At 40.6% G+C, this 12,282-nt stretch overlaps 3 protein-coding genes across 5 annotated transcripts in view; 1 reads left to right on the top strand and 2 right to left on the bottom strand.

The window, feature by feature from the left end:
* The window catches only part of LOC104943801 (high affinity cationic amino acid transporter 1-like), a 228,951-nt gene that overhangs the window by 79,701 nt on the left and 136,968 nt on the right, over nt 1–12,282 (bottom strand). The gene's annotated exons all lie outside the window — the stretch shown is intronic.
* cd2bp2 (CD2 (cytoplasmic tail) binding protein 2) overlaps nt 1–12,282 on the top strand; it is a 297,553-nt gene that overhangs the window by 158,904 nt on the left and 126,367 nt on the right. The window lies entirely within an intron of this gene.
* On the bottom strand, nt 6,139–10,794 carry LOC104943790 (mitofusin-2-like). The gene is made up of 5 exons (XM_010769258.1): nt 10,655–10,794; nt 10,444–10,552; nt 9,314–9,421; nt 7,172–7,325; nt 6,139–6,267 (listed from the first exon to the last, which is right to left on the bottom strand). Exons 1-5 carry the CDS (start codon nt 10,708–10,710, stop codon nt 6,257–6,259), a joined length of 438 nt encoding a protein of 145 aa, XP_010767560.1. The 5' UTR covers nt 10,711–10,794; the 3' UTR covers nt 6,139–6,256.

The following is a 12,282-nucleotide window of genomic DNA, read 5'->3' as shown; positions in this document are numbered from 1 at the left end:
AATCTACTAGCGGTCTCCTTTTTTCCGATAGTTAGCTGTACAGCTTTACCCGCCTCAATGTCCCGACAACAAACCTCCATGTAGTCGGAACTAGCCTATTTCGGTTCAACAACGGCGGCGGTGGGGGCGGCGGCGGTTTTGACAGTTTCTGCGGCCGCAGAGCTACTGCTTTTGGGTTCATCTGGCTTCGCTGTTTGAAGAAGGTCCAGGCTCCGGAGATGTGGATGTCAGGGATGTGACCTTCCAGTTGTTAAATGTAAGTTTAGATTGACTGTATTTAGTTTTCTTCTGCGCTGGTTCTTCTGACATGTTTGTAAGCGTAGGCTATATATTCTTTCTATCTAGGTTAACGGCTGACACACAGAACAACGTAACAAATAAACAAATCTAAGCTTTTTTATTGGTTGTAATTTATATGGATACACTTGAATGGTGTGACAATATACAACAATAACAAAAAACAAAATATACACAGCTAGATCAGATCGCGTTTTAGATGCGACTTTACAGTAGAGGGGAATTATTGAAACGGGATTTGTACAGTGTTCCGTGCCGCGATACGTGTGTGTTTGTGTATTTTTGCGTTTGTGTGTATTGTGTTTGTTTCCCGGGGAAAACACTCACGAGAAACACCGGCTGTTGTTATGCCTGCAGTGACGTTAAATTACTCCGTTCTCCGCTTGTAATTATGCCGTTACAAGCTTCAAATTTGTCGGCCTATTTATCATCTGAATTTGCCGAAACAAGTTTAATATTCTGAAAGCCAAGAATTTGCTTAGGCCTATTTGAAATCAGATAAAAACAAACTGTAACGGACCCTGCCGTGTTATCTATGATTACTGTACCTTACATTCATAATTTCAGCGGGAGGGAGGGGGAGCGGCGCTGAGGAACAGCAGAGTGGCGAGTGAGAGCTGTCATCTTCCCTTTACAAGCTTCAAACATGCCTGTAGCTAGTGAGATTGAATATAATAATCAAAAATAACAAAATATACACAGCTAGATCAGATCGCGTTTTAGACGCGACTTTAGAGTAGAGGGGAATTATTGAAAAGGGATTTGTACGCGGCATCTGCTGCTGCGAAAATGTGGGGCAGGGCTGAAAAGTGGGGGGGCCAATGGCCCCCTGGCCCCGCCGCTTCCGGCGCCCTTGGTCATAGCACTCAAATCACTCCTTTTCAACCTAGAGCGAGATTTATTTTGACCCTTTTAAGGTCAGCGAAATCCTCAGATCATTCTCGCGCGGGGTGAAACAAGTATTTTGACATAGATACAAGCAGCTGAATCAACACGTTTCTTTTAAAACAACATTTTCAACAGTAAAGTTTAAAACGTGCACTATAAACTTTTGATTTGAAACGACAAATATTGGCGAAAATGTTGCCCCTATAATATTTAGACACGCTTTTGATAACCATTGAGATACTGGATACAGAAAGCGTCCTAAAGTTAAATCTAAAAATGTATTGTAAAAAGTTGCCATTTTGTTTATAATCAGTGGTCTTTGGTTAAATGTATTTTTAATTCTATCCATTGCTTCCCCTACTTGTTCTGAACAAATGTTTTACTGCACTCTCACTTTGTATTCCTAGTTCTAGTCAGCAGGTGGTGCCATTTGTTTCAATATCGTTAAGGTGAATGTACTTTTCTAAATTGTTTTCACTGTTGCTGATCTTAAAGTCCAAAATCCCAAAGTATTAAAATTAGGAATTCATTTGTAGATGGAGACTTCCCAGACAGATATCTATCAAAATATATTTATTTTGTTTATGCCATGTGGGAAAATGTTCCACAAATCTTAGAGCTAGTTGTATAATTTAAGGATTTCTCTAAAGATAAAGCAGATTTTTAAATCGTACTCCAATCAAATTATCAAATGTTAACACAGGCGTATTTTTCACATTGTGCCGTCTCATGAACCTTAAACAGACCAGAAATACCTGCATTCCATCACAATGAAAACATTGTTGCACACGTTGTCCAAACACGATCAACGAACCGTCCTACCATTTTAGTTGCTGCTGTAGCGGAAGTTTAGTAAAGTTATGTTTGCTTAAAGTCCATGAAATGTCCAAAATAAACGTTATTCTGTGTTAATAAATCGCTTCATCACTTTCCACTGTTTCATTTGACATATCAACATCAATGATTCTTTCCATAAATACCCCCCAAATAACATGAAATGTGTGCCACTTTCCCGTGTTATTCCGCTCCGGTAGCGAAAAGCTTGCCAGCCATTAACCCAGCTGTGTGACGTCACACGTGGCAAACACCAGCCTCGTCTGGATTGTTTGTTTTGTATCCTTCCGCTATTTTCGCTCAACATATGTGTAACCGGACCTCGCTAAACTTTTGTATGGGAGACAGCAGGTTGAAGGTAAGGACTGCGTCGAGAAAACGACGTGTTAGAAGGTCGTGGGGAGACCTACGTTGACAAAGTGGATGCGTTCAGTCGCGTTTTGTAAGTGGTGCGAGTGTTGATGTGGTGAGGCGAAGGTGAGTACTGTAAGACAATNCCAAGAATTTGCTTAGGCCTATTTGAAATCAGATACAAACAAACTGTAACAAATTATGAATGTAAGGCATATAGTAATCATAGATAACACGGCAGGGTCCGTTACAGTTTGTTTGTATCTGATTTCAAATAGGCCTAAGCAAATTCTTGGCTTTCAGAATATTAAAATTGCTTCGGCAAATTCAGATGATAAATAGGCCGACAAATTTGAAACTTGTAACGGCATAATTACAAGCGGAGAACGGAGTAATTTAACGTCACTGCAGGCATAACAACACCCGGTGTTTCTCGTGAGTGTTTTCCCCGGGAAACAAACACAATACACACAAACGCAAAAATACACAAACACACACGTATCGTGGCGCGGAACACTGTACAAATCCCGTTTCAATAATTCCCCTCTACTCTAAAGTCGCATCTAAAACGCGATCTGATCTAGCTGTGTATATTTTGTTATTTGTTATTATATATATTCAATCTCAGTAGCTACACGCATTTTTTAAGCTTGTAAAGGGAAGACCATAGCTCGCCTCTCACTGCTCTGCTCTTCCACAGCGCCGCTCCCCCTCCCTCCCGCTGAAATTATGAATGTAAGGCATATAGTAATCATAGATAACACGGCAGGGTCCGTTACAGTTTGTTTTCATCTGATTTCAAATAAACAAAGTCTTGGCTTTCAGAATATTAAACTTGTTTTGGCAAATTCAGATGATAAATACAGTTTTGAAGCTTGTAACGTCATAACAAGCGGAGAACGGCATAACAACAGCCGGTGTTTCCCGTGAGTGCAGTAATCCAAATGAAAATATCTTCCCTCCGTAGTATTTTGATCATTTGCTCCGCTAATAATCAATCAGATCGATGGATTCCAGAGAAGAGAAAACTTTGAAGGCCTTTTTCTCAAAATGATGCCTCGGTGACAGTCATTATATAATGTGACATATTTCGCTTAATATTTGGAGTACAAAAACAATCCTGATATCATTAGAAAGCTAGGAATATCCTGTTTCCAGCAGTGTATACAACTCAAAATGTGTCTTCGGGTCAATGCGACTGATTTCGATAGAGCAGGTCACATATGTAGAGATGTTCTTTTGTAGTGTGTGAAAGATATGGTGTTTGTAACATGTGAGTATTTCAATTTATAGGAGAAAATGGTTTACTGAAAGAGTGATTTTGAGTAAATATGTTACAATGGTTTAAATAAGACAATAAAGGAGTTCTGTAATATCATTAGGAGACATTCATTTTGTTGTTAAGATGGCATTTAACAACCAAGACAGATAGTATGATTAGAAAAAGACAGAGTGGAAAGGGTTGGATTTATTTAACCTCAGTGTGCTAGAATTTCTATAGGTAATGCGTCCCGAGACCTGGACTGTCCCTCTGCAATCAGCTAAGACCNTCAGACAATGTGATTTTCTTTTCTCATTTTGTCTCTCATAGTTGAGGTATACCTAGGATGAAAATTACAGGCCTCTCTCATCTTTTTAAGTGGGAGAACTTGCACAATTGGTGGCTGACTAAATACTTTTTTGCCCCACTGTATGTGATGTCATCATGTTCATGTTCACCTGTCTCTCCACCTCCTCAGTGATCTTCTTGATTTTGGCCTTACAGTCCATGGTTAACAAGTCCAACTGCTTGTCTATGAACTCCAGCCGGTCCTGGCGGTCCTCTTTGGTCTCAATGCAGTAGATTCTACCAACACACACAAACCACCAGGTGCTGCTCATTACCATTGTTCATTCTGTTTGTGCTTATGTAGAATAAAAAACTTTTATCTGATTTATTCACCCATGATCATATGCGTTTCCAATCTTTGGTTCACATGATCCATACAATTGAACAACCCACTTTTAATACCTGACTTACCTCTGCTCTTGCGCAGCCACGTGAACAGAATCCATGATGCGGCGCAGGGCTTCAGAGATCTGCTTTGCCCTCACAGTGTGCTGCTCAAACTTTGTCTTCACGGCTGACTGAGAGATGCACTCCTACACACAACAAGACACACGTTGATGTTAAAAAAAGAAAAAAGAACAAGACTATGACACCACTGGTATACAACAACATTTATCTGCAATATGTTCTGCTAATATTAGTATTATTACTACTGGCTGCTACTCCTAGTTAGTCCATCCATTACGGCAACAGGAATCTTAAGCAACTATGTGCAATAATAATTTTGCCACCACACTTCAGTCTACAGTGCATCTCTTGTACATTTTAATTATTATTATTTTAAATACTATGTGCATGTTCTATTTTCTTCGTCTCTATCTATAATACTTTGCTGTAACAACGTACATTTCTCCTTTGGGGGTCAGATAGAGGAATTCTGAGTCTAATCAACTCAGCACAGTGGATGGCTCCCTGACTCACAGGTGACTTCATTACTCTGAAATTCACTTTTGGTATTTGGACTATTTGGTTACTTAACAAAATGGATAACATGTGTGTCATTAAATAAAAGCTTGAGTTACAGACAGTTATTTTTGAATGGAGCACATACATTAAGGAATTGGTTTTGTTTTGCCATCTTATCTAAGTCATCTCTGTTGTCCAGGACAGAGAAAGGCCCAGAATGTGTTAAGCCTAGCTTAGCGCAAATACTTAAAGCAGGGGGGAACTTCCAGCCTCCTGTCATCAATAACGGAGTGTCACTGAAGTCAAAGTAATTACATATAAATGTATCCGAGTATTCACAAGTATCGTGAATTGAAATCTATATCCGTGAGGATTTTACCTCGAATCTCCTCTCAAAGTTCTGGAACTCAAACATTCTGGCTTGAAATCCTTCTGCAAGAGCCCCCCCTGAAACATAACAAGAAATGCAGTGCTGTAAAAAACATCAACACCGAATAGATGTCCCTCCAGACAGGACCACTGTGGTTCAGCTGGGATGTTTATTTTAACTCAGGCAGGTACCGTAATTTTCGGACTATAAGCCGCGCCTTTTTCCCTATTTTTCGACGCTGCGGCTTATATAACGGTGCGGCTAATCTATGGATTTTTACAGCTAACGGCCAACACCTTTAACTCTATGGGCTCTATGGCCGGTCCGCGGACCCCCACCTTTAAGCGGCGGGTTCCAGCAGGAAAAGCTGGAGGCCGGAAAAGAGTGAGACAGGTAGCGCGCAAAAGTAAAAGTGGAACCGAGAGTGGTATGCCGCTGCTGCGGCTTATATTCAGGTGCGGCTTATAGTCCGAAAATTACGGTAGTCAGAGTTGAAGGAAAATGTTTTTGGTGAAAATGTGCCAATACAGCCTTTTCAACATTTAAAATTGAAAACATATTTCAACCAAATATTAGGAATTACAGTATTTTCAACTGACATTATGAAAGGAGAAACTTAAAGATGTCCAATTGAAAGAGATTTGACCAAAAACATGGAACATTGCGTTTCATTTCATTTAGCTGTTGCTTTTATCCAAAGCGACTTACAATGATCCAAGAGGAAACAAATTCAGAACAGCATGAATCCTGCGAGCAGTTTTTAAGTGCTATATACAGAAATGAGGTGTGGTCCAAACAGCTGGGCTTCCAGTCTGCAAAACAGAGGAAAGCCCAACATCTGAGGTTTATCCCAATTGATTATCTGGCCTCCTTCTTTCCCTCACTTGCATCTCACCCTCGCGTCTCTCTTCCTCGCGTCTCACGTCTCACAGGGGCAGCACTAAGAGACAGAGGAGTCCTCAGGTAGGAGTTGGGATATCTTCGTTCACTCCAGCCTCCCCTTAATTGTCCCCTGGGATTTAGTTTTCACATGTTAATTGAAATGAGTTCATCCATCTCTTTTACTATAGTTTTCAATTTATTCTTTTCGGTCCTGTATTTGTTTTTTCCAGGTATACAATTTAAGTTCTAATAATAATCATAACAATAATATTAATTTCAGTATGGTATTTTAGCTTGTTTCAGATCAACCTTTGCATTGGGATTTTTTAGGTACGTTATCTGTATTTTTATTTATATATATATATATATATATATATATATATATCCTAAATGTTTGAAAAAAAAAATGTTTGAAAAAACCACGAATAAGAACTTTAAGTAATTATTTTATAATCAAACCATTATTATTACATTTGTAAGTATATTTCCTACACTTTAATGTTTTTATAAAGTATACTCTCCTCATTCATTTAAAAGATTTATATATTTGCGTCTTATTGAAGCACTTTAAGCATTTCCTGACTCTGATCTTCCTTTAACAGAACAGCTGCAGTGAGCAGAAGGCTGTGCAGCTGGGGGCGGAGCTTTGATTCAGAACAGCTGCAGCGAGCAGCTGGGGGCGGAGCTTAGATTCAGAACAGCTGCAGTGAGCAGAAGGCTGTGCAGCTGGGGGCGGAGCTTTGATGCACAAGTAGCAATAACACTTCCGTGTAGTCTGCACTTGTGTATCCTTCCTCGTCTCCTCTGGAAGCCTCCTCCCTCCTCTCTCCTCTCTCATCTCTCATCTCTCCTCAACGTGTATTTAAGTGATTGGGACATCCTTCAACATGGTGTGTCTCGATCTATTTCCAGGTCAAGTCACCGTGGAGAGAGGAGTCGAGGAGGGACATTGGGGTGAACCTCTGATGAACAATCATCTTGTCATATCACCTAGTACAAGCTTTGTCATATTGCACACTGAATAGCCCCCCCACCTGCTTCAGGCATCCCTTGAGCCTTCTGCACACGGGCCTGCAGGACTTCTTTTGCAGAGACGAAGAAGATGCGGTCGCTGGCCTGGGCCCTGTCCACCACACCCAGCTCCTCCACCAGAAAATTGCTGCAGCGGTCCATATGCTGTCTGCGGACCTGACAACATAATACACTTTTTATTATTTATGAATACATTATTGAAATGATAGAATGGAACCACTGAGCGTCTGAGATGCTGGCATGCACTTTTGTTTGTGGTAAAATGTGGTCCATTCAAAAACCTGTGAATGGACAACACATACAATTTATTTGGGAGTGTGGAGTTTTTTCCCAACCACAGAGACATCCAAATGTAAGTAAATAAAACCTAACTGTAGTAACAACATGGCTAAATAACAGGGTTTGATCAATTCTACCAAACCGGTTCCAAAGGTCGGTTCCGGGCTAAAGCCTGATTAAGCTTTAGTTTTTCCTGTTTACACCACAGCGGAGCCGGCTCCAAGCACCAAAAACCAGTTCTTAGCTGTCCCCACTCGGCTGCCCGGCAAGAACCAAGAACCGCATACGTCACGCTTACGTCGGAGGGGGGGCAAGATTAACCAGAGCAATAACAGTTCATGGCGAGTATGACAAATGAAAGTCGTAACAAGCAGTAGCGCTGAGCAAAGTGACTAGAACGCAAACACACAATTATAAAAAAAAGAACACACTTTATAAAGTCAGGCAACACTAACCAGGCTTAGTGTGATTCTGTTTATTTGTACCTTACTTTGACCATCCGTTCGCTGTGATTGATTACAGAGCCTTCTCCGTTGCTGCACCCACCCTCTGGAACTCACTACCCCAATCCATCAGAGATTCTTCTTCCCTCACAGCATTCAAATCCCACCTGTTCAACACTGCATCCAACCACTGACCACCCCCCCCCCTATTTTTTGTTTTTGTTCATCTCTTTTTTTTATTCTCTGTCAAAAAGCGCTATACAAGTCTCATGTATTATTATTATTATTGTGGAGAGCAGGCAGACGTTTTCCTGTTGTTTTTTATTATAGCAGCTGTTTTAATCATTAATCATTGTGTTTTTTTGGGGATGAAATTAACGTTTTTTTTACCCCCTTTTGTCTATAGGTTACTTAATTATTTCCTTTTACTGCTTCAAAAACTTTGTTTGAAGGTGAATATTATCCTTTCTGTTAACCTGTTAATTTATAATTCATAAATACTAAAGACTCATAGAAAAATAGGACAAGACAAAGAACCTGTGATGGCCATTGCGAATCTCTATCCTGGTGAAAAGAAGTTTAACAAATATTGTATTTATCAATAATACTTAGGGCATAATTCCACAGCGAGGTTCTTGTTAACTTTTACAGAGGAGCAATAAATCCTGAGTGGAAACATGACTAACGGGCACGGGATGACCCCAGGACAGGAGGCTCAGCGGTCAGTTTAAACCAATCTACTGAGCATCAGCGATATCGATATCCAAAATATATTAAAAGACAAAACTTGCCTGTGACCCTGCTGCAGTCTGAAAAAATATACTCAAGTACCAGCTGTTCTTCAACCAGACCACAGGGCAGCCTGGGTCTTAAAGGCCACCAGCTTTTATTCACCGTCGTTTTAATATTGCAGTCGTTTTTTGCCGATATAATATATTTTAATGTAGCATTAAAGGTCCCATGTCATGGCCATTTCTACTGATCATAGTTCCATTGTTGAGGTCTACTAAAATAGATGTATATTGTGCAATGTTCCAAACTCACATAGGTTTCTCATGCAGCATCTCTGTAAAGTATGTGTATTCACTCTGTCCTAAACGGCTCGTTGGAGCTCCTGGGGCAGCATAGACAGGTCTTTTCTGTGTTAGAGTTTTACTCACTACAGGGTGTACTTTGAGGGTTTGTGACTCTGCAGACCGTTTACATGCATAAAAAGCTACATAACAGACAAGGGGACGGCTAATAACCGGAAAAGCATGACATGGGACCTTTAAGCTTGACATGCGGTCAAAAGGCTCTGTTGAAGAATAGGAGTAAATGAGCCTTGATACAATTCACGTAGACATCCCTTTTACTCCTACCAGTGGATCATGCAAACGCCACAAAAAAAAGTAAATGATGGCATGCTAAAAGCAGACTGACCTCCTCCATGTATTCAGGTTCTGAGGCGGAGGCGTCCCAGCGGTTGTTGAGGATGAAAATGTTGGGACTGGAGAGCCGCTCATTGACTTTGTGAAAGAAGGACTTCTCCTGTAGTACGACAGAATTAAAAAAAAAAGACTACTTGTTAGAGAGAATAATCCTGAGGAGCTTTGTGTGACTAGAACAAGAGAAGCTGGTCCAGTGCACTTTCAATCATGCTGAGCACAGCTTCGTGAACTGTGGGGATAACCCCTTCCACTTTGTCAGCTGGTGTCAATCAGGCATTGGAACTCGAGGATTGTAATCATCAACTGATACACTGAACACTCCATCAGCTGCAATTTAATTTTTTGGAACAATAACAAAGAGTTCATAGTTGCCATCATTCTGAGCGCTGCTGCCTACTCCACCAATCACATCGCATAAACACAGCATCACAGAGAAATTACCGTCTGTATTGAAAATATTAACAATGGGATTCCTATATTTCCTTGTAACAGTGCCTGAACAAACTACGCTTAGTTTGCTCGGATGCAAAACTCAAACTAATTTACCCACATCTCTAAAAACGGGGGTACAACAGAGCTGATCCAGATTTGCTGAGAACTTGACGACATATCGGAAATGTGCGATTTGTTTTTTAAGTAATATTGTCTGTGTTTACATTAGCAAGCATCGATAACACTCAGAGCCAACCTGTACTGGAGAGAGTATGTGTAAAGAAGCCGGATATAGAAAGGTACTGTCCGTGTGCTAAACCCGCGAGAGACAAAAGAGTTTGAGCTCCATACTGTTTCAGAAATAATGCTTGATGTGGTTTGGAACATAATATGGCATTTCATTACGGCAGACCTGGGGATACAGGGTGTCTCCCCCCTCTCATCATGAGAAATGAAGATCACAGGTTAATGAAATGGCCAAGCTAATGGCGTAGCTAGGAGATAAACGGAATATCTGGAGTTTAATTTGCTTTATGGAAACATGCAGCAGGATATACCTGCCAACAACGTTTCCATTGTTGGCCTCTGGACTGCTCGAGAGCTTCACGATGTCTTCAACCTGAGCCTGAGTCTGTTTTAATTGTTGTGTTTTTTTATCTTTACTTGACATTTGCAGCTGTAATGTCTCACCGTCTGCATCAGTGTGGACTCAGAGTTCGCCACCAGAACAAACACATCAGCATCCTGGCAGAACTTATCGATCCAGCTGTCCAGTTCAGTGGTTACATCTATACCTGGGCTGGAGGAGAATCAGAAAGTCAGAACATCAATAAAGCTAATGTGACAAACTGTAAATGTAAATAAGTGTTGTGTTCATTAAATAGTGTAACTGATGTCTGACCTGTCCACTAACACCAGGTCATCCCTGAGCAGAGCACACTTGGCTTTAGGCCACATGACACACACCAGGCTGCCAGCGTCTAGGTCCTCATCCTGGTGGAGGGCGTGGGCCAGCTGGTTCACCGTCTACACACACACACACACACACACACACACACACACACACACACACACACACACACACACACACACACACACACACACACACACACACACACACACACACATGCACACACACACACACACGCAGAAAATGTCACAAAAACATACCAAAACTGAAAATGTTGCTAGGGGAACTGCAACGTGGGGGTGGGATATACAAGATGTGTTCGATGTTAGGGGGGCTAAATGATGGGTCAGATGAATCAAGGAGCTGACATGTGTCTGCATTTCAGGTATAAGCAGCATCAGCAGCAGATGAAAAAAACAAAGGATGTCCAAGCCAGTTATATGTTTGGTTTAAGGGAGACAGAGCCAAGGCTTGCACAAAGCCTACTGTAGGTTATATATCAATTACAAAGTCTCCTGTAGTTAAATCCAGGTCATATTTTATGCTCTTTTATGGCACCCAACATACAATTTCTAGAAAGGGGAATCAAAAGCAATACTGACAGTCATTCCTCTAACAAACCATAAAAAGGAGGTTCAAAGGAAGTTCATGGCATATCTTTGCAGATCTTGGAGAGAAGAAATATTTGAGTTTCTGCCTTGTGACTTACATAGAGTGTGGAACTAAACAAGGCTTTGATGACCCACTCTAATGGGGTCAGCACCACCCAGAGAGAGTCCTATAGCCCAGCCAATGGATCTCATCAGATGTCATTCCCCCCCCTGCCAGACACTCACATACTATTGGGTTCTTGAAATGCATGGGGAGAAGGAGTAAGGTGAAAAGGTTAGAAGTCTGGCAAAGGGGGAGCAGGGCAAAGCAGCCGTTGTGCATCACAGGTGACAGGATTAATGTGTCTTTCCTTTGAGTTAAAGTCGCCTGGTTCAATGATTCGATGATTTAATTCACACTGGTTGTTTCTAACATTGATAGAACAAAACCAAAAGAACATTTTTATTCATATTGCAGCAACAGACACGTATCTTAAATATTTTTTTAGCTAACAAGCTACGATGAAGGCACAGTAAATGTAATATTGGCACTATGAACATGAGTTAGCAACAAATGTAATGCTAAATCCCCAATGGTCTTTGTGTGAAATGAAATGCAGCACCTGAGTCCCCTGAGGCTTTGAAGTCTACATTTAGCATTCTGGACTGAGGGTGTCTTGCAAAACAGCTGTCTTTGTTGTGCTAAATGTATGCCCCTAAAAGTGTGTTCACCCTGGAGATGCACCCTCATCTTGACATCAAATAAATGTTTTAGTTTTTTTCGCCATTATGAAACTAAATAGATGTCTAGATTACATATACTTTTTGTAATACCTTATTAAAAAGTGTTTCTCATTTATCAATCCAATAGGCTTTGAATAAATATGAATTATTTTGTTTATATTCTATTTTCTAAATTAAAGCGTGATTAATCCAAAAGCTTATATACAGTAACTCCTGTAACATACATGATCACACTTTAAGAGGTAACTGTCACTAAGTAGATGTACTTGAAATAAATAATACTGC

Source organism: Notothenia coriiceps, unplaced genomic scaffold (genome assembly GCF_000735185.1).
Source record: "Notothenia coriiceps isolate Sejong01 unplaced genomic scaffold, NC01 NC01_scaffold00000339, whole genome shotgun sequence".
In the NCBI taxonomy this organism is placed as follows: Eukaryota; Metazoa; Chordata; class Actinopteri; order Perciformes; family Nototheniidae; genus Notothenia; species Notothenia coriiceps.
The sequence above is the reverse complement of the archived record's forward strand: the minus strand, read 5'-3'. Positions and strand labels throughout refer to the sequence as shown.

Bases quoted from the DNA above. Each gene is read 5' to 3' on its own strand.
- LOC104943790 (XM_010769258.1), bottom strand. From the start codon at position 10,710: ATGTGGCCTAAAGCCAAGTGTGCTCTGCTCAGGGATGACCTGGTGTTA. The intron at 10,553-10,654 runs GTCAGACATCAG...ATTCTCCTCCAG, and splicing joins GACCTGGTGTTAGTGGACAG to CCCAGGTATAGATGTAACCA. The intron at 7,326-9,313 runs GTCAGTCTGCTT...TTATGTTGTCAG, and splicing joins AACCTGAATACATGGAGGAG to GTCCGCAGACAGCATATGGA.